General features: G+C 39.3%; 1 protein-coding gene across 1 annotated transcript in view; it reads left to right on the top strand.

The window, feature by feature from the left end:
* SORCS3 (sortilin related VPS10 domain containing receptor 3) overlaps positions 1-23,193 on the top strand; it is a 690,926-nt gene that overhangs the window by 474,496 nt on the left and 193,237 nt on the right. The window contains exon 6 of the mRNA XM_043989102.1: positions 17,378-17,442. Within this exon, the coding sequence (XP_043845037.1) occupies positions 17,378-17,442 (65 nt within the window). The remainder of the gene's footprint in view (positions 1-17,377; positions 17,443-23,193) is intronic.

Genomic DNA, 23,193 nt, shown 5'->3' with positions numbered 1-23,193 from the left:
ATATGGAAATGTTTTATATGATTTCACACGTATAATTTATATCAGATTGCCTACCGTCTTAGAGAGGGGGAAGGGAGGGATAAGATTTGGAATTTAAAACTTTTAAAAAGAACAAATGGTAAAAATTGTTTTAAGTGTAATTTGGGGGAAAATAAATATTATTTTTTAAAAATCCTGAGCTCAAATGCCTTTTAATGCATGTAGACTTTCTGGATCCTCCAACTTCTATGCTTTCTATCCCAAAACTATTTGTATTCATTTCGTTTATATTCTGCCCATGCTTATAGATGTACATGGTTTCCCCCCTTTCCCCACACTATTAGAATAGAGGCTCTGGCAGTGTACAGCCTGTTTCAGTTTTGTCTTCACATCCCCAGTGCTTGCTTAGCACTGCGTCTGGTGCAGAGTAGATCCTTAACAAATACTTATTAATCGATTGATAAATGAAAATTAGATTACATTTCAAAAATGTTTCCCATATCTAGTGTTTGTGTAGTTTCTAAACCCAAGTGTAGGAACAACAGCATCAATAAAGTATTTTATAAGTTAAAAAACCTTCTGGCCCAAGATGGACCATTTACCCGTTGTAAATGCCCTCTTGTAAATTGTAGTCCACTATTCCAGATCTTTTTGGATTCCAATGCTGTTACCAAATGAATTATTCTCAGCTTTTGTCTGCCAAAATATTGTTGTATGACATCTGTGCCTTCATCCAAGTTATTGGCGAGAATTTTGAAAAGTGAGGCTAAGAACAGAGCTCTATGGTATTCCACTAGAGACTTCCTCCTAATTAACATGAGTCCCTTAGTCAACTCAGTCATGAAGTTCAAGAAACATTTATTAAGCACTGACTGTTTGCAGCACATTATACTAGGCACGTATACAGATATTTAAAAAGAGGACTTTATGTTCTTTTGGAATGGGGAAATCATCATTCTTTGAGTTAATCAGTAGGGCAATTTCTAATCCAGATGTGTTCTGTTTGATAATTCTGGACAGAATCAAGAGACCGTTATTATGCTTGTTTGTTATCTCCCACTAAGCTTCAGAGAAGGCTGGACACATAATATACATTCATTGAATTCCGTGTTGATTTGTCAGATTCTTATTTACTTGGGTTAGTGACTTTCCTGAGGTCTCATGGGTAGTATGTGTCAGTCTAGTCTCGAGAGAATAGAGGAAATTCTGTTACTTTTGAGAGATTCTCTCTCACAGGGCCTTCCTGAATCCCTATTGAACTCCTCCTCATTCACACAACAGTGGCCATACTAAGCTCATACAAGGACTCAATCTAAATCTGCATCTTTTTCTAAATCATATAAACTTCAGAGCAAATTAATCTTCAGTGAGTTAGACATTATCCCAAGGTAATTGTCTATTGTTCATTTCAGTGGGGGGAGGGGAGGAGTGGGCTTTGAAAAGCCAGCCCTCTTTTAATTAATCCCCATTATTGTGCTGCACCAATTGGCAGAATGATCATTATTAATTTGGGCCTGACAGCAGTCATTTTCCATCTTCTGCAGCCAACCCTCGCCTTTCCTCCCCCTGCAAATTCTTCTCTCATTACTTCCTTCCCCCAATCCTGTTTTCCAGGGGAATTTGATAATTATGATATCAAGCTAGAGCTTCGAAGGCATTCTGGTCCCTGCTTAGCATTTATTTAAGACCAGGGTCACTGAGCCACCACATATCAGACATGTCACATTCCTCTTTTCCCAAATGACAGGTGACAGGAGACTGGAACTCTCTGCTCTGTCTAGCTTCCTCCCCTTCCTGATTAACAAAGGCAGACTCCTAACATTTCCTGCTCTGTGGTGGGTACTATTGATGAGGTGGTGTCTCCTTCAGTTCTGCTGCAGGGCTCAGCTGTGATTTGGGTTTCTGACTTGAGCAGATGCATATGACACACAGAGGAACCTTCAAGAACATTTCACTGATTTTACCCATGAGTAAACCAGGGCTCGAAAAGGGAAGTGACATAGCCAGTGTCATGCACTAAGTGGTCAAGTAAGGATGACAACTCATGTCCTTTTTATTCTAAATCTGTGTTCTTTTCACTACCCTTACAGTGGTATGATGGTAGTTTATATAGACACAACCAAATTCCCCAACCCTTTTGAGATTCAAGGGGGAAGGATGGGGTGCTGGCATTCACAGCAAACAACAGGACTCACCCTGGGTGATTAAACAGGATACGATCTTTGGCAAAAACTGACAAGATGTTTCCATGTTTGTTAAACAAGAACCATTTGTTTAGCTCAGGAGCATCTGTTGAATAAAAGAGATATCTGATGTGCAGTTTGCTCATTGGAAATTAACAAACCCTGTAAAAATGGTAATTTGTCAGCAGTTATATGAGGCAGAATTCATTCTCTGTGAGAGAACAAATTGAAACTTCCTTCCCTGGTCTTCCGGAATACCCCAGAGCCAACTGTGCAGAATGAGTTTAGTATAATTCCTTGGTCATTAAAGAGAGCACGCATGAGATGACTGGAGGAAGCAAGAAAGGAAGTGTCCTGTCAGGCAAATTGCAGGTTCTTGGAGGAAGTAGCCTGAACTCAATATATTGGCATAACTTCCCTCATCAGGGAGCACTTCGTATGAATAAGGGGAAGGTCAGCTGGCTGGTAGACTGGTGTGCTGCTTTCATGCATAATCATAAAACCCTAAACAGCCAGCTTGTATCATTTCTTGGTTCAGTGGAAAGAGCAGATCACTAGCTAAGGAGTCATAGGAATTGGATTCAAATCCCATCTTTCATGTTACCTTGGCCCTTAGGCAAATACTTACGTTTCCTGGATTTCAGTGACCTCACTTATGAAAATGAGGGAGTAAGACTGGGGTCCTTTAAGCTCTAAATCTTGATCCTATAATCCTGTCTCTTATCTCCCTCTAACTTACCCATTTGTTGTTGTTGTTGAGAAGGTTAAGAATAAGTAACAGTAAGTCCAGTTCATGTTACAGCTGATGCTGTCAGATTTAGTCAACATTGGCCAAAAGAAAATTGCGAGATTATCTTTCTTTGACCTGTTTTTGTACAAATCTTTTCCTTAGAACATGACATTGCCATTGCCTAACACAGCTTTGTTTGTACCTTTTATTGATCCTCGAATCCCCACTGTATACTTGATCCTGAGTGGATATTTCAAATGGTATCATAGATTGGAAGGACAGATGATATTCTAAGGGGCGAGGTCTGTGAGTGGTATAAGACTCCTCAGCTCTTTAATAATTCCAGGAGATTGGAAGGTGGAGGTTGTGGGCACAAGGGGTATACACATCAGCAGATTCATACTCACATAGTATGCCAAGAGGAGTGTTGATGGGTGTAAAGCTGATACTTTGTTTCTGCCAAATTTGCAATTTATATTCTTTATTTAGCTTTATTTTTGGAGGAGGTGAAGGAGTTGCTTGTTGGAGAGGAAAGATTCTCGATCTCTAAATAAGTAGTTCTCTCTTGGCTCTGGTTAGAAGTAAAGAGAATTTAGCTTGCTGTGGACACTTAGCAACTTGCTGTCTCATCTCTGCCCATTAGTATAGATCGCAACTGCTCTTGCATACTTTCTGAATCCAAGAAATTAAAGAGGAAAAAGGCCTATTAAATGATCCAGCCTCATCCCTGGCTGATTCAGAACTGCTCCCTAGAGAGGACTCTGGAATGTCTGGTCCAGTTTAATTTGAATAGTTCTAGCGTCCCACTACTTCCTAGAGTCCCTGCTACAGTCTAATAAATGTCCATTTGAATAATTTCTTGATGTTCAGGTCAAGATGGGTCAGTGCCTTATTTGTTCTCAAGGATAACAAATAAGACAGCTATGCCAGGCCTATAGGGAAGTATATATGATTGGTCAATGACTATATTGCAGGACAGGTCTATGTGATGTGGAAATCATAAAACTGTGAAGTATAATGTTGCACAGAATGGTTGGAGAAAGTATAGAAAGTGGGGAGTTAGATGACCTAGGTTCTAAACCTGGTCTTGAATTCAATGTGTAACCATGGCCTAGTCCCATAACCTCTCTGGAGCTCAGCCTAATAAAGCCAGTGTATCAGCTAATCTAAGGTCCCTTCTACCAGGGCTCTAACTCCATATGGTCCTGTGAAAGTTATGTGGATGGACACCAGGAATGGATGGAAAAGAGATAGAATTAAAACATAATAGTGATGATGATAATGATTTTATATAGAACCTATGCTGTGCCAGGCACTTTAGATATATTTCCTCATTTGTTTCTTATAATAGCCCTGGGAGGTAGGTGTCATTATTATCCCCATTTTACAGATGAGGAAACTGAGGCAAATAGAGGTTAAGTGACTTGCCCGGGGTCAGACAGATAATAAGTGTTTGAGGCCTCATTTGAAACTTAGGTCTTCCAGATTCCAGGCCCAGCACTCTATGCCCTCTGCCACCTAGAAAAGGAGGAGCTACAGAAGGACATATATTCATTTGGTGGCCTAACCTTGCCCACTCGGTTATTTGAAGTTGGGTGTTGTGTTTTGGGGACGTGATATGCCCCGTGGCATATAAAATGGCTAATAGCTCCTATATCAGCATCTGTGTAATAATAAGCCTGTCAAAGTGTATATTTGGTGTATAGTTCAAATATATCCCATTTTTCCAAAAGGCAGGAACATTTAGCCAAGGTATTTTCTCCAGGCTGTGCCAGTGTGTGAAGGAAATTTGAAGGCAGGTTCTGTAGCACAGAGACTACCCAACGATGTGCGTACCAACAGATGCTGAGTCTGCAGCATATGCATCCTGCACAGCTGGCTGTGTGGTGGAACCTGGGAAAGGAGTGTTTTATGCAGGATACAATTAATGATGTTACTGTACTAATCGGCAACATCCATTCACTTGATTAGAATGATCAGAGGGAACACGTTTCCCTTTCTGCACATTTTTAACCTGTAAATGCACCTTGCTCCTTTCCTTTCTTTCCCCCTCCAGAATTTTTAGAGAACATGTCCTTGAGTGTCCTCTTTCTGTCACCTTTCTGTTCTCATACTAACTCTTTGCCATTTGCACAGCCCTTAGTCTGTACCACAAATGTACCTAATGCTTTATTATGTCCTCATTTAGAGTCATAGAATTTCAGTATCATAGAAACTTAGATTTTGAAGGCTTGAAGAAACCTCAGATATCAGCTAAGGAGCCTGGGAACAGAGGTTCAGAGGGAGAAAGTGACTTGCTGGAGGTCACATCTCATTCTTTCTTGCAGGGATCCATGATCCTGAGCTCCAGGGGACCTCAGGGGTCATCTTGTCCAACTGCCTTCATTTTACCCATGAGGACAATGCAAACTAGGCAGGCTAAGTGGTTCTTACCAAAGACCACAGAGGTAGTTAGCAGTAGGGGCAGAATTGGAACCCAAACTCTGAATCCAGAGGCAGCGTTCTTTCCAAAGCACAAGGGCTTGGAAGGCATTCCTATGCTCTAGGCAAGCTTTAAAAGTGGATATTCTTCTCCTTCTTTCCCACTGCTGAGCTGCCTCCACCCCCTTTCCTCCACCCCAGCTGTGTTTGATAAATTGTTCCTGCTGTGTAGATGCTTTGAGTCTGATGAATGTAAACTAATGGATGTGGGGTGGATGGTGAGTCTAGATTTTTGTTTTTCTTAGTGTGAGGAACCCCTTTCCTGGAAACTACCTCTGGCAATGCAGACTAGCAGTTTGACCCTAATTTATTTTACACGCTTGCCTGGGGCACATTTTAAATGACACCTCACATAGCCATTATATATCATAGGCAAGACTTGAATCCCAGTCTTGGGATTCACTCCAAGGCTGGCTGTGTATTCATGATTCTATACTGGTCCTTTCCTCTCTTCCCACCTGTCTGCTTACAAAATAATGTTTCTTGGTTGGGCATGGAGAACAGACATTTAAGTGTTTTTGTTCTTAACAAGATTCACATTTTCAAAAAGGCACATAAAAAATACTTCTCATTAATGTTCCTTCTGTGACACTCCCTAGGTGGCTGCCTACCTTTCTTCCCTTGATTCAAACTCTGCTCTCTTGTTTTGTGCTCTGAGTTTGTTTTGTTTCCAGAGAAGTACCTTGATAGTGAAGATCATGGCTTATGCTTCTTTATAGCTTGATTAGCATAGTAAGTGCTCAAGAGTGATTTGTTAATTGACTTGACTTGGGATTTCCTTATTTTGCTGTCCCTAATAACTCTGATTTACTAACCATATCCTCCCTTAGATCCCATATATGTTTGAAAATCTGAACATCATGAAAGCATAGATGACTGAAATATTTGGGGGGGGGGAGTTAGGGTAGAAATCTGTCTCAGACTGGACACTGGAATTGGTTTTGAAAAGATATGCATCTCTTGCTTTCCATTTTCCTAGTTTCTCTGGGCAAAGGTAATACATTTTGAAGCTTTCCATGGGGCCTGATCAGGTATTGATGACTTAAGGGAATTTCAAGGGGGAAGGGTAATCTTTGATTTGGGATTTGTTTCCTTCTCTTGGTTGAGTTCCATGTTGGATAGAAAATAGATGTTTGTACAGATGTGGGCATAAGAGGCATTTGGGAAATGATGAAGTGATAGAATTTCAATGTGGTCTCATCAATCTTAGAGATATTCTCATATCAAGGTTAACTATGTTGGGTATAGCCTCTAATTTTTTTTTAAAGCATGAAGGTAACCAAAATCATAAATAAAATAGATTCTCTAAATATGTGAGTTTATGTAAAAGTTCATCTAAATTTGGATGAATATATTTCTGAAGGAATTGAATAAATAGAGACAGTAGAATTAGAGTAGTCAATTATATTTAAAGCAGTTGGGGAGGGAACATTTATAGAACACAGTATAAATATGTATGTATGTATATATGTATGTATGTATGTATATACGTGCATCTATATCTGTATCTGACTCTCTAGCTGTCTATATCTCTATCTATCCGAATTCTTCAGCTAATGGGCATAGTTATTTAGTTATCCAATAGCTTGCCATTACTTAAAGATGCAATCTAATTTAGTTATTAAAGGAGGGCATTTAAGCCCCCCCCAACTTTTATAAATTTATCTATCACTGCTAAAAGAGAAAGAGCCCTGAACTGAGTCAGAGACATGAATTTGAATTATGCCTCAGAAATTTACTGAATTCTTGGTAACAGGCAAATCATTTAACCTCTGAAACTTCTTATCTGTAAAATGTAGATCATATCTGTAGTGACTACAACATATGGTTGATGAGGACTAGAGGAGATGACTGGTTTAGATGACTGCTAAGGAGCTTTGTTAGCCCTAAAGCGATATGCAGGGTATTCCAAAAGTTTTAGCGCAGCTTTAAGTTTAAAACTTCTCTCTGAATCCCAACAAAAATGGGACAAATACAACAATAATAAAAGCTGCTGTTTATCCAGTGTCCCAAAAGCCTCAATGCAATTTTAATTAGGGCAGCTAGGTGGTGCAGTGGACAGCATGCCAGCCATGGAACCAGGAAGACTCATCTTCCTGAGTTCAAATCTGGCCTCAGACACTTCCTAAGCTGTGTGACACTTGGTAAGTCACTTAACCCTGTTTGCCTCAGTTTCCTCATCTGTAAAATGAGCTGGAGAAGGAAACAGCAAATCACTCCAGTATCTCTGCCAAGAAAACTACAAATGGGGTCATGGAAAGTCATACATGACTGAAAGGACAGAACAGCAACAGCAGAATTACCAGAATTTTAGTTTAAAAGTTAGTTTTAACATTTAAAACTGTACTAAGATTTTTGGGACACTGTATAAATGACAGCTGGTTGTTGTTGTTGTTGTTGTTGTGATTCAGAGGGAAGTATTCCTGGGCCCCAATGATATCCTGCTATTATTCTTTTCAATTTGATATTCTATAGGCTATTGCATTATGTGTAGAAAATAATTTCTTTTTGTACCAGAATACAAGGATTATTAGGTAAGCTAGAGGCTCAAGTATACCTCCAGTTATAGAGACCACGAAAGGGATAGTAGGTACCTCATTCAATACCCACTGCATTTCAATTTCCTTGATCAGGTCTCTATCCTGTGAAAAAAATCATCACCATCCGACATTACCTCCTCTCCTCCTCTTCCTTCTTCCTCCCTCCACCTTTGTAACATCTCTTATATATGCTCCCTTCTCTCCTCTGACACTGCCACCACTATGGTGCAGACTATTGCTAGTTGGTGACCCTGTCCCAAGTCTCTACCCACTCCAGTCCACTCTCCACTCAGCTGTCAAAGTCATCTTCCTAAAGTGCAAATCTGACCTGTGATGCCCCCAACCCCAATTCAACAAATGCCAATAGTTATGCTTCATATCTACTGGCTCAAATATGAGATCCTCTTTGGGGCTTTTAAAGCCCTTCATCGCTTGCCTTCATCATCTTCTTCCCTTGCCAGTCTTTGTACATTTATGTGCTCAGTTATCCAGTGATGGTGACTTCCTGAATGTTTGTTGTTCAGACGTGATGCTCCAAGTCCCATCTCTGAGTACTCTACTTGATGTCTCCCCCATGCCTGGAATGTTCTCCCTTGTTATCTCTGCCTCCTCGTTTCCCTGGCTTCCTTCGAACCTCAGCTAAAATCCTACTTTCTGCAAGATACTTTTGCCTGGCTTCCTTAATTTTTTTTACTTTTTTTGTGGGGCAATGAGGGTTAAGTGACTTGCCCCCAGATCACACAGCTAGTAAGTGTCAAGTGTCTGAGGCCAGATTTGAACTCAGGTTCTCCTATATCCAGGAATGGTGCTTTATCCATTGTGCTACCTAACTGCCCCCGGCTTCCTTAATTTTAATACTTTGAGACGACTCTCAGTTTATCCTGCTTGTATCTTGTTTATACATAGCTGTTTGCATGTGGTCTCCCACATTAGACCATGTGATCCTTGAGAGTAAGATCAAGTCCCCCATGCCCCCACCCTGCTATGTGCCAGCTTAGTGCCTGGCACATAGTAGGTGCTTAATTAATGCTGACTGAATGACTTCAGTGAAGTAGTGGGAACTGTGCAATATGTCACTGAAAGCTATTAACATTTAGTATCTTTGAGATACTTTAGAACACACAGTCAATTGGATGGAATTATATACCAGAAGCCCTCTAGCCTTTATAAAGTGACAAATAGCAAAGCCCCCATACTATGAATACAAACCCAAAGTATCCTAGAGAAATTGGCAAATAAACTACATTGCAACTGTTAATATTTATTAAAAAATACTTAGCATAGTGACTGGCACATAGGCACTATATAAATGTTTATTCTTTTCCTTTCCCTCTAGTATCATCAATGGATATAACTGTTGCCAACAACTGTCCACACATATCATTGATCTACTAAAAATTTTAAAACATATTAATAGTTGTTGACATATTGAATATTCATAATTGCCAAACTACTTTGGCTTTCAAAAAATATATTCTTCCTAGTGGAAAAAGTTAAAATCATGTGAAAATTCATGTCTTATCTGCTGTAGGAATTGCCCGAAGAAGAAGAAGAAGATGATAATGATGCTTCTAATTTTACCATTAAAATCCTATTCCAGTGTCTCATCCTGGTGTGGAGGAAACCTTGGATTCATTAATTCTGCCACCAAAGCTCTGACAGGTGTCAGCAAGCTGGCAAGGCTTTGAGCATGGGATCAGTAGATCAGCAAATCAGCCTAGCTAGATTTGGAAAGGATCATCCTCAGGTTGACCACAGAGTGATGATATTTTTTTTTTTTGGTCTATAGCCACTCTCAGAAATCACTTAAAAACAGAAGAGTTGACCTTTGCATTGTGGAGAGAGTGACTACACTGTGAAATTACACTTTAATTGACATATTCTCATCCTCAACTTCTAGCCTGATGTAACTGATAGGGAGAGAGGCCTGAGGTTGTCTAGCAACTGAGTCCACATGGTTTTAGAAGATTCTAGCATGGGAGATGCCAGATACAAAGGAAGTCAAAGGTGCCAGGAGAAATGGCCTACCTAGAGCAGAGGCAGCCTGACATATGGAAACATTCATCTGGAGCCAGAGGACATGGTTTGAATACTACCTTTGACAACTTGCTTCCATTCTGACTTTGAGCATCAATCATTTCTTCTGAGCCTTAGTTTCCTCATTTGTAAAAGGAGGCAAATGGACTAGATGATCTCTGATGTTCCTTCCAGCTCAAAAACTATCATCCTCTGATTTTAAAGAAGCCAAAGTATTGGAGTCTTTTGGACTGCTCTGTATGTTCTTGGCTACAACCAAGAAAGAATTAATCATGGGGGCTAAGGGGGGAAAAGCATTAATTAGCACATTTAGCAGAACTCAACACACCTGTTCTTGGGTGAACCAGTACTCAGTGATCAGCAATTGTCAGTGAAGCTTGACTATCATAACTGAGAGACCCAGAGAGATTAATGGCACCAGTGGCTGCATTCTCATAAGCTGAAGAACTTCATCTTCATCAAAGGAGTTAGCCAGAGGCTGTATTTGCTAATGCCATTGACTCCTCTGGTGTCCCTAATCTAATCTTAGTTTTTGCTCATTTTCTGGAGAAAGTTCTTACAGAGAAACTGAATGATTCAACATCTAAGATACTTAAACACTCTCTTGTATCTTGACTGGTTTCACCCTCATAATGTCTTATGGTCCTTTGGGTTCTGGGTTTGTGACTTTAGATGTCATCCACTAAGTCAGAATTTTGGTCATTGACATAAAAGGTTTTTATTCATATGTTTTGGGGGAAGATACAGCTTCATAAGTGGGAGCAAAATATAATTTCTATCTGTGGGTCACCATGACAAGGAGGCAAAAGCCTGGCCTGAGGTGGTCAGATTACGAATAACTATTACTTATAATAAAAAAAAATCTTGGCCCAAATTAGTTTCATTGAAAAAATAGTTTGTTATTGTAAGTTTTGTTTTTATATTGCCTATATTTTCTCCTGTATCCCTCCTCCTCCCAGAGGTCCATTCCTTATTACAAATAATTTTAAAAAAATGAAAATTGGAAGAGAAAATAACCCATCAAAACCAATCAAAATATTGAATATATCTGATGTTAGATGTAACATTGCATACCTTTGTCATACCCTTATCCCATCTCCACAATGAAGTTTGGAGAAGAGAAAAGGTCATTTCTAATATCTCTTCTTTGGGGCCAAGCTTGTTCATACTTACCTAATATTATAATTGTTTTGTGGTTATTTTTTCCATGATTATCACCCCCACCACAGGGATTTACACTGATGTTTCTTTTACATTACATGTTAGTTTCCTGTCTCTACTTAACTTCACTTTGCATCAGTTCACATAAATCTTTCCATGCTTCTCTATATTAATCATGTGCATAATTCTTATAATACCGTAATATTCTATTACGTTAATCATTCTTCCAATCTCTGGGTATCTATTTTCTTTCCAGTTCTTGCTACCACGCAAAAAAGTGAGGCCATAAATGTTTTGGTTTCTATGGGGCCTTTCTTTTTGTCATTAATCTCCTTGGGATGTATGTCTTGCAAATGGAACCTTTGGGTCAAATGGTATGGATACTTTAGTCACTTTCCAAATTCCATAATTCAAAATTCTTTTCCTGAAAGAATGTACTGATTCACAGCTCCATTGGTAATATAGTGGTGTGACTGTCTTTCCACAACCCCTCCAGCATCAATTATTCCTGCCTTTTTGTTATTTCTGCCAATTTTCTGGCTGAGAGATGAAACTTTAGGGTTGTTTTAATTAGCATTTCTTTTATTCTTTCATGTTGTTAATAGTTTATAGTTCTTCATTTGGGAACTATTTGTTCATATCACTGAATTAGATTACTTCATCTCTTTTCTGAGATTATGGCTCTGAGGTTACATCTGTAGTTACCATCAGGTAAGTACATGTAAGGGAGATCATACCACTCTCCCATTTGTTCTGGGAGAGTGCAGAGACATCAGAGACCTGACTTGGCTAAACAGGATGGAACAGGATTCACAAAAGACTTGGTTCACTGGAGGTATGCCCTAGAAGGGGGAAGGGAATACACATTTATAATAGCACCTACCACATGCCAGGCACTATACTAAGTGCTTTACAGGTATCTCTTTTGAGTCTCACAGCAACCTTGTGAAAAAGGTGCTGGTATCTCCATTTTACAGTTGAGGAAACTGAGGTAAACAGAAATTAACTGACTTGAATGGAATCATTTAGCTAGTATGTGCCTGAGGCTAGATTTGAACTCACATCTTCCTGACTTCAGCTTTAGCATTCTACCCACTGCTCTATCTAACTACCAGGAAGATGAACATTATCAGTCACAGTCCCTGAATTGTAGATTCCAGAAGTATTTATTATTATGGGTGTGTGGTAACAGAGTCAGTGTGCAAAATGCATTGGGAGAGTCCTTGGAATTTATTTTAAAATGTCTGCTCCCAGGCTTGCAGACAGAACCTCATTAGGGGAGAATGCAGGGGAATGCATGCAAAAAGCCATGTTTTTCTTAATATCATCCTACCCATCCCCACCACTACTTATTTACTTACTTGACTATTTAGTAATGATTGGATCCTTTTCAATGCTTCTGTCTCTTAGCTGGGCTGCTAATAGTGCTCTGATATTAGGGAAATGGGCCTAACCACCGACCTGCATCTTCATGGATAATACTTATTTATCAGGACATAGGTAGTGTACTTACCTGGTAAGAATGGTTAATAGCATCCTTGTCATTGCCAGGATATGTAGAGAAGAAATAGCTCATGTTGTTACCACCTATCCACTCATTAGTACAGGGGGCGCAGAGTACAGGCATTGAGAAATTGGATCTGTTAGCCCAGAGCCTAATTGCCCCAGTTCCTGTGGGAACTAGGAAGCTATTTCTTTTCTAGAAGATGGAAGTGAGGGTCTCCACCCTATGGGCTGCAGCTGACTGTCAGTCAATAAACATTTATTAAATGTCTATACATGCCAGACATTTTGCTAAGCAATGGGGATACAAAAAGAGGCAAAAGATCATCCCTGCCCTCAAAATGCTCAAAATCTAATGGTGAGGAATTCTCATTCATCTAAAAGCCAAAAGAGGTTTTTCTTTACCTCTGGCCACAAGCAGGCTACTGGGCTCCCCACCCCCCAACATGAGGCAAAATGAAGAGAGTTAGAAACATAGAAATCTACATAAATATTAAATGAAGTTTCTATGCATGGTTCCCATCTGTCTATTAGTCAAGTCTTTATTGAATATGTGTGTGCTTAACACTAGAAGGAATAGAATTTATACCTGGAAGCACCAAGCTGTGTAAAATCATGCAGAAAGTTTTTTTTTTTTTTCCATAAGACAAAGAAAATAGAGATGGAATGTTTTTTTTTTTTAATTTCAAAGTAAAGGGGGTGGCTAGGTGGCATAATGGATAAAGCACCGTCCCTGGATTCAGGAGTACCTGAGTTCAAATCTGGCCTCAGACACTTGACACTTACTAGCTGTGTGACCCTGGGCAAGTCACTTAACCCCCACTGCCCCGCAAAAAAAAAATTTCAAAGTAAAATTATAATAAAATTATTGTATCAATTGATATACCTGGTCCTTCTAGTGCTAAAATTGTAGTAGTGACTGTAGGGTTGCTTGCAAGATAGAAAACATGTTCCTAACCCTCAAGGAAGTCACAATCCAGCTGGGGTGATAAGATTTATCAAGGAAACAATTGAAGGACTGCACAAGGCAAAATATAATGATGTATTGAATTGTAGGGATGCTATATAGTGCTGGAGGATTTCATAGGATAGGCGAAAATCAGGGTGGTTTGGACAAGATAGTAAGGAAGGCTTCCTGTTGAAAATAGGCCTTGGGAAGGGGGCTCAGAGAATGAGTAGTATTTGAATAAGCAGAGAGGAGAGAGTGGCATGTGTGGTCATGGTGATGTCTATACTGGACTCCTCAGTGTTGCTTTCTGTTACATATTAGCTCTCCATTGGCAGGGATTGTGTCTTTCTTTCTTGATGGCTTACAGTGTTCTATGTCAACATGAATGTTTAATAAGCTTGTTTCTGATGCTAAAGACATGGCAGAAATGATTTCAGGTGAATTGCATGTTAGGCTAATCTCTTGTGCTACGGTGCTAGAGTGTTCGCTACAGGGAGACCTCCTCCCAGAAAGCCTTCTCCAACCATTGCACCCCAGGATTTTTTCCCTCCCAATCCTTATAGTACTCAGTTGGCCTCAGATTTTATAGCACTTGCAGCCCTGTTTCTTTTACTGTAACTTGAATCACCATGATATCCTTGTATCTTGTATGGTTTTCGATTTGTTTCATTTGTGTAATTTGCTCATCTCATCTAGATTTAAGATATTTGATACTGATGATCTGAGAAAGTAGACAACTAGTCTCTTCCAACTCAATGACAGTCAGATGATTCTTCAACCATACCATCCTGCCTTTATCATTGCCCTGTAATACCAAATCTAGCTCTCTCGGTTTCTCTAACTTAGTAATCATACCTAGCCAGCCAGTTTTTGTTTTTGTTGTTTAGTTACTCTTCCATTATGTCCCAGTTTTTGTGACACCATTTGGGGTTTTCTTGACAAGATTCCAGAATGATTTGCCATTTTCTACTCCAGCTCCTTTTATAGAAGGGGAAACTGAGACAAACAGGTTTAAGTGACTTGCCCAGGGTCACACAGCTAGTAAGTGCTAAATGTCTGAGGCCAGATTTGAACTCAGGTACTCCTGACTCCAGGGCCGGTGCTCTATCCACTACGCCACCTAGCTGCCCCCTCCAGCTCTTTTTATAGAAGGGGAAACTGAGACAAACAGGTTTAAGTGACTTGCCCAGGGTCATACAGCTAGTAAGTATCTGAGGCTGGATTTAAATTCAGGAAGATGAGTCTTTCTGAATGTAGGCCCAGCACTCTATCCACTGGGCTGCCTAGCTAACCAGATTGTCTCTAATTTCAGAGAAGAAATGATATTGAGCATCCTTCAGCATCCAATTCCCTCACCTGTATTCTGGGGCTGGGAATCTAACCCCTGCTTCTGCCACGAAGTTATTGTGTGGCTCTGGAAATGATGGCAATGATGATCTCTAGACAGGATAGATGCAGGTTAGAAATAGATGAGCACTTGACAGGATGCTTCAGGAGGGATTTCTGCTTCAAGTAAGGATTGAACTGTACTTTGAAGGTCCCTTCTTACTCTAAAATTTTATGCTTTGATGATTCTGATACCTGTCCTACTTTCTTTTGCCTTTTGTTGTGAGGAGTAAATGAGATAATAGATATAAAAGTGCTTTGTAAAGTAAAATGACCATATAGGTAATATAATGATCATTATTATTATATATCTTCAAGAAAGGAGTTTTTTAAACATGTAGATTTTGTACATAAATCAGGTTTATCTGAAAAAGTTCATGTTGTGTCCAAATTAATATATGTGTGTGTGTATGTGTGCAAATGAATGTGTATGTATGTGTGTATGTGTGTATGTATATATATATATATATATATACATATATATAGTGTTTTGTTTTGTTTTTACAGAAATCTATGCCTTCTTAAAAAGAGTACTTCATATAACTAATTCTTGATGACTCAGGGACATCCATCTAAATGATAATGAGTATTTGTCTTGTGACAAATAAAATAATGCCCTTAGGGCTAATTACACTTCACCCAGTTGCTTGCCCAGGAAGTAGATAACCACAATAACAATAAAACCAACAATAATGGTCAACATTGATATAGCACTTGATGGTTTGCCAAGTGCTTTACAAATAATATCTCCTTTTATCCTCACAGAAGCCTTGGAAGGTAGGTGTTATTCATTATCCCTGTTTGAAACTGAGACAGAGCTTAAGTGACTTGTCCAGGGTTACACAGCTTGCATGAGTCTGAGGCAGATTTTGAATTCAGATTTTCTAAATCCAGTTCCAGGCACCAGCTAGTGCACCTCCTAAATGAATGTCCCAGTCTGCTATGTTTCGTTTTGTTTTGTTTTTGGCAGGGCAATGAGGGTGAAATGACTTTGCCCCGCTCACACAGCTAGTAAGTGTCAAGTGTCTGAGGCCGGATTTGAATTCAGGTACTCCCTGAATCCACTCAGCTGCCCCCCTGCTATGTTTTTTTGAGTGTATGTGTGTGTGTGTGTATGTGTGTTAAAATCATTTTTCTGCCTCTTTCCACCTGCTGTCAGTCTGTCATCTGAGTTGTATCTTTTCCTCACAATCAGCATGCTTGCTTTTGGCAATTCCTCCTGAAATTTGCTTCTTCAAATATAAGTTGTGCTAGGAAAACAGATAATCGAGGGTGTTAGAATTATAGCGGAAACAAGAGTAAACATAATTGAAGGGAAGGACTCAAGGGCTCCCCTGTGAGTAAAATGCATAGGATTCAGTGCATGGACTTTGCAAACATCTGTGATTTATCATGTTTTTGATGTTTTCTTCATGACTCCAAAAGTGTGTTCCAGATAAGGTTGCCAGCTAAGTGTCCCCTAGCTCAGTGTGCTATACACCACTGTGACTATGATTATCTGGGTGGTATACAATTGACATTTATATTGTGATTTTATGGGTTACAGGTTACTTAATCATTTTCTTAATCAATCCTTACAACATCCCTAGAGAGAAATAACTATATCATTTTAATGTTCAGAATCTCATGACCTCTGACATTTGGGGTCCTTAGACCTCTGACATTTGATGTACCCTTGGGAAGAAAAGAAAGCTCCGAAAGTTTCTTGGAAAGAATAGCTGATACTGACCGTGTTGCATAGAGACAGCTGAGTCAGATCCCTTTGGTGGCCTCTAAGCATCAAACTGAGCAACTTAGCGTCATACCATGTACACGGAACTCTTCCAGGAAACATACACTCAGATACAACAGGAGAGTTATCTAGCTAGCTGCGTAGCCTCGATACTCTGCTAGAATACGTTCCTACATTTCCCTCATCTAACTCTATGAATTTGAGATTCACAATTGTCATTTCTCTCCACATTCATTTGCTTAGTGCCTACCCCAGGAGGGGAAGAGTCTGATGGACCCCTTCCCCTCCCCCTGCCACCAGCAATCTTTTAATTCCCTAAAGCTTGGCCACAATGCCTTCCTTGTGGTGCTAAGGATGCTCATTTTCCAGATAAGGCCATTGAATCCCAGAGAGCCTAGGTGTCCAAATCACTCAGAGCATAGAGATTGGATCTTGGAATTCAGCCTAGGTCTTTTGACTCTAAATCTGGTGCCCTTTTTACTGTATCCCAGTAGTCACATAAGGAAGGCTTTGAGGGACCATAGGGCATCCTTCTCTTTACCAGCACAGCCATCTTGTAGGACCTTAGAACTTGGAGACTGTGCACCTCTGCTATCTGCAGTATTTGACCCAATCTCCCTGAAAGGAGAGGATTGTATATTTCAGACCTGTTCTGTTTTTTAGCACAGTCTCACTAATGCTCTCTTTCTTCTCTAGGTCAGTCACGGGCTTGGATAAGGAGCCTGACCTTGTACACATGGAGGCGAGGACGACTGACGGATGTGAGTGCTGCTGAAGCAAGGTTGATACACAGTGGTGCTGAGCTAGGGCCAGGGGGAACCAGCCATTCCTCTCTAATTTACATTTTAATGGACTGGGAAGATGTAGGATGCAGAGCTCCATTACTGACATCTCTCCTTATCTCTGACCTCTTGGGCAAGGGGAAGAAGGGAGGAGGGGGACAGGCTTCTTCAGTCCTTTGAGAATCTCCATAAAAATAGAACAATATGGATCAATCTCCAAAACATTTCTTTGGCCTTTGGAGTAAGAATTTTGATGCAATGATATTCACAGTTTCTTCCACCATAATTTCATGCCGCCTTTGGTATAATTCTAAAAGAAATGTATACCAACACGCAGTATTTATTTTTAAGTGAGGTTTGCATTTATATAAAATTCATATTAAAAAGTTTTCACTTATATACAAAGTATTTTAAGAAAATATTCCGTGTAAAAGTTCATATTTGCTATACCAACAAGTAATTAGGTAATTATTTGAATTGCCACATAGTAAGCACTTTAAAAAATGCATATTGACTGACATGAATCACTGCCAAGGCTGCTGTAAATGGTATTTTTCTCGAGAATAAGCAACCAACGTTTATTAAATACTACATGCCAGACACCAAGGACAAAATGAGAGAAAACTAGTAAGGAGAGCACAGTGGATACCACTGATCTCTCCTTCCTTGGGTTATCTTTTATTTACTTGTCTGTGTACATGGTAGATTCCTCAGATGGAAAGAGAAGACTTGAGGGTAGTACTGAGGGTTCAGTATATTAAGGGACAAGATGAATTTTATTTTCAACACATTGAATTCAATATAATGACTAGATGCAAAGATAGAGAGGTCCATCAGACAAACAGAGATGATTTGGAACTAGATTTCAGGAAATATCTGTTGTTGTTCAGTTGTTTTTCAGTTGTGTCCAACTCTTCATGACTCCATTTGGGGTTTTCTTGACAAAGATACTGGAGTGGTTTGCCATTTCCTTTTCCAGCTCCAGGAAACTGAGGCAGTCAGGGTTAAATGACTTGCCCAGGATCACATACCTAGTAGGTGTCTGAGGCCAGATTTAAACTCAGGAAGATGAGTCTTCCTGACTCCAGGTCTGGTACTCTATCCACTGTGCTACCTAGCAGCCCTGGGTGGAGATATTTAAACTATACATCCATGTAAATATATTTATAGATATAGATATGTCTCCATTTATCTACAACTATCTCATTATATCTGTATATATTTATATAAATATAGACATATCTGTAGATATGTATACATACAGAGAGAGAGAGAGAGATGGATAGATCTGAAAGTCACATGCATAGAGATGACTAATGTCAATGAACTCACCAAAGAAGAGAATACACAGAAGAAATAAGGGTCCAGGACCAACGATTTGGAGAGCACAAAGGTTTAGGGTGCTAATAGACCAGCCTAGGATGCTGAGAAGTAGTAGAATAGGTACATATGAACAAGATGAGCACAGGGACATGGAAACCAAGAGAAGGTAAAATACCCACAAATTTCTGGAATAATATAGTCAGTGGTATCAAAACCTTCAGAGAGATCAAGGAGGATAAGGGTTGAAAAAAGGCCATCAGTTTTATTTAGCAGTTTCAAGATCTCTAGTAATCTTTGAAAGAATAGTTTCAGTAGGGTGGTAGGGTTCTAGAAGCCAGTTTTCAGGATTTGAGACATCAATGAGTCATGAGGAATTAGCAGCAGCAAGGGTGAACTATTTTTTTCTATAATTAGGTAGTAAAGGGGAAGAGAGAATAGTAGTTCAAGAAGATGGCAAGGTCAGGTGCCATTTTTTAAAGGATAAATGAGTTCTGAGCACATTTGCATACAGGAAGGAAGGAAGGAAGGAAGGAAGGAAGGAAGGAAGGAAGGAAGGAAGGAAGGAAGGAAGGAAAGGAGGGAGGGAGGAGAGAGGGGCCGAAGGAAGGAAGGAGGAAGGAAGGAAGAATTAATTTAAGTATCTACTATGTGCCGGGTACTTTATAAGTGCTTTATAATATTATCTCATTTGTTCTTCACAACAACCCTATGAGAAAATTCTTATTATTACGTCCATTTTGCAGTTGAGGAAACAGGCAGACTTTAAATCACCCAGCTAGTAAGTATCTGATATTGGATTTGAACTCAAGTCTTCCTGATATCCAGCCCATCTCTCTATTCACTACACCACCTAGTTGCCTCTAGGCAAGAAGGAACTAGTAGATAAGGAGAGATTGACAATAGGCCAGAAAGAGGAAATGAATGATGTGTAGATAAGGTTCCCTAAGGAGATGAGAATGGATCAAATCTAGTGTACAACTGGAAGGGTTCACTTTAGTGGAGAAAGATTCTTAGATATTTAATAGTTGTGTGATTCTGGACAAGTCACTTGACCTATACCTCAGTTTCATTTTCTGTAAGATGGGTATAATAATGGTACCTACCTGCTAGGGATATTGGGAGAATCAAATGAGACAGTAATTGTAAAAGACTTTGAAAACCTTAAAATGCTATATAAATACTAGCTTTAACTGGTATTGGTATTACTATTCTTCAGACAAGTGGCAAAGGACAAGAGGACAGGAAGAGATGCAGAACTCTTGCAGCATGGTGTACAGGAGTTGAGAGATCTCTTGACAGATGGCCTCCTTTTTTATAGGAAAATAGATGACATCATCTTTTGTGATAGAGGAGAGTGGCCTAAGAGGGGAGGAGAAAGACAAAACAGTTGCTGTGGGGGATAAGATAGAGAATCAATCAGGATTTTTTTTTTCTTAAAGAGGATTTCTGTGTAGCAGGGATGGCCCAGGGGAGATTAGATAATGTGGACCCATAGTGGACCTAGTCAACATGGTTGCACATGTAGCCCCAATCTGAGGCCCAGTTCTCCAATCCACATTTACAGGCTGGGCTCCTCAGAGGGCAGCTTGACTGCCACAACTCAGAATTAGAAGAGATAGGTTTTTAATGCTATTACTTACCCCCCCCCCCCTTGCTGGTGTGCTTTCTATTAACAATCAGCCAGTAGCCTCATTTAGCTTTTACCAGAGGCATTTACTAAATGACATAGGAAGAATAGTTGACACAAACATTTCCCTGCAAACCCTAGGAACATACTCTCTCAAAAATACAAACAGTTCCATGGGAAGAAGAGGTTCAGGCTTATGGTACAATGGTAGTGAGGCATGATATAGAATACACATGTCAGGAAGGGATTATTCACAACTCCTGGAGCTTTATGGGCCCTAGGCCATGGCCAGCATTCTTCTAGTTGCTTCCTAACCTGCTGGCTATTTCCCTTTCCATATCTGTCTTTCTTTCCATATGTCTTCTGACTGGATGTATTATCTCCTATTGTTTCAGTCTCTTTGATCCCATCTAGATATATTGTCTGCTATTGGTCCAATCTCTCTAATGACATGGTCCTTGGAAGGAGGGAATGCCTAAAGAAGAAAGAGAGAAAAAAATCTTTCTTTTACCTACCTCTTATTTAGGTCTTGGCTTCAGCTCTAGATCTGGAATTTTCTGCACTGAAATTCTTTACTTCTAGACTGATGTACCATTTGACTGAGGGACTCACAAGTGGCTTGCTATTTTTATATATAGGCCAAAAGGTGTTACTTGATCTCAGCCAATTATAATATAGTTCCTATATGGGATCATTTGCATTAATCCAATTATTAGAGCCTCATAATCTTCACACATTAATTAATGACTTGTTCACACCTTATAATGGGATTGTAGGAAAATTCCTTAATACTTAGTTTAAACTATTGATTGATTCCACAGCAACCTTCCTCTTATTGGCTTGAACTCTGAAGTTTCCCAATTGTGCTCCTGTCCACAAGTCAGAGGCCAGAGATGATTTTTGTCTCCAGAGATTAAATCCTGTTACAGCAGCGCTTTGCTTTATTGTGGCAGGGGCAAGTTTTAATGCATTAATTAAATCAAGTATATCGGTTATAACTGAAAAGGCAGAGGGAGGGAGAAAATTACATATATCCATATATGTGTACATATATAATATTATATATTATCGATTAATGTTATAATATTTACATGTTATGTTATATATTGATGTTGTACTATTACTGATATATATACACACACACACACATACATACATGCATATAAAATTGAAACAACTCTCACCATCAGTAGCAGCCCCTGCCCTAGCCTTGTTAACTTCTATTTTGCCTCTCTTCCTGACTTCTCTATCACAGTTGAAGGACTATTGCCAACCCTATCACTCAGGCTCATAAAGTAGATATAATTCTCCATTCCTCTGTCCCTCATCTCCTCTCATCTAAACAGTTGCCAAGTCCTATTGAATCTACCTTCTAAGATTTCCCACATATGCCCCCTTCTCTAATAATTTGACACTGCCTCTACCCTGGTACAAATTACACCAGGACTATTGTATTAGCCTTCTTTTTCTTTTTTATCTATCTATCTATCTATCTATCTATCTATCTATCTATCTATCTTTGTAATAGCCTTCTAATTTGTATACCCACCTCAGGTCTTTTCCCCCATCTAGTCTCTCATCCACTTAGTGGTAAAATTGGTCTTCCTAAAGTAGAGTTCTGACCATTCCACTCACCTAGTCAATAAATTCCAGTGACTCCTGGTGACCTCCAGGATCAAATATAAAATCATCTGCTTGCAGTTTTCAGACAAAGAAATCAAAGCTATTTATAATCATGAAAAATGTCTAGATCACTATTGATCAGAGAGATGAAAATTAAAACAACTCTGAGGCATTACCTCATACTTATCAGAGTGGCAAATATAACAAAAGAAAGAAAATATTGGGTGTTGGAGGGGATGTGGGAAAGTTGGAACGCTAATCCACTGTTGGTGGAGTTGTAAAAAGATCCAGCCATTCTGGAGAGCAATTTGGAACCGTGACTAAAGGACTATAGAACTGTGTATACTCTTTGATCCAGCAATACCACTGCTAGGTTTATATCCCAAAGAAATCTTCCAAAAGAGAAAAAGACCTATGTGTACAAAAATATTTATAGCAGTTCTTTTTGTTGTGGTTAAGAATTGGAAATCAAAGGAATGCCCATCAATTGGGGAATGGCTAAACAAGCTGTGGTAGATGATGATGATAATGGTATATTATTGTGCTATAAGAAATGACAAGCAGGATGATTTTAGAAAAGCCTGGAAAGATTTGTATGAGCTGATGTATAGTGAAGTGATCAGAACCAGGAGAACACTGTACATAGAGACAGCAATATTATTTAATGAATAACTGTGAATGATTTAACTATTCTCAACACTACAATGATCCAAGACAATCCCAAAGGACTATTGATGAAGCATATTCTCCACCTCCAAAGAAAGAACTGATATTGACAGAAGGGGCTTAAACATGCTGTTTTTCACTTTCTTTCATTTTTTAATTCAAGTTTTCTTATACAAAATGACTAATATGGTAATGTCTTACATAATCATACATGTATAACCCATATCAGATTACTTACCTCTTCAGGGAGGGGAGAAGGAAGGGAGGGAAGGATGGATAAAAAATGGATCCCCAAGCTATAAATAAAATGTTTATTACTTTAAATAAAGAAATAAAAGAGAAGCTTATTTTTAAAAAAATCATCTGCTTGGCATTAAAAGCCCATCATAACCTGCCTTACTTGTACATTTCCAGTCTTTTTATAGCTCTTTCCCCCTTTACATACTCTTCAATCCGATGACGCTGACCACCATGGTATTCCTTACATATGA

This window comes from Dromiciops gliroides, chromosome 2 (assembly GCF_019393635.1).
Source record: "Dromiciops gliroides isolate mDroGli1 chromosome 2, mDroGli1.pri, whole genome shotgun sequence".
NCBI lineage: Eukaryota > Metazoa > Chordata > Mammalia > Microbiotheria > Microbiotheriidae > Dromiciops > Dromiciops gliroides.
This window is presented reverse-complemented; position numbering and strand designations above follow the sequence as displayed.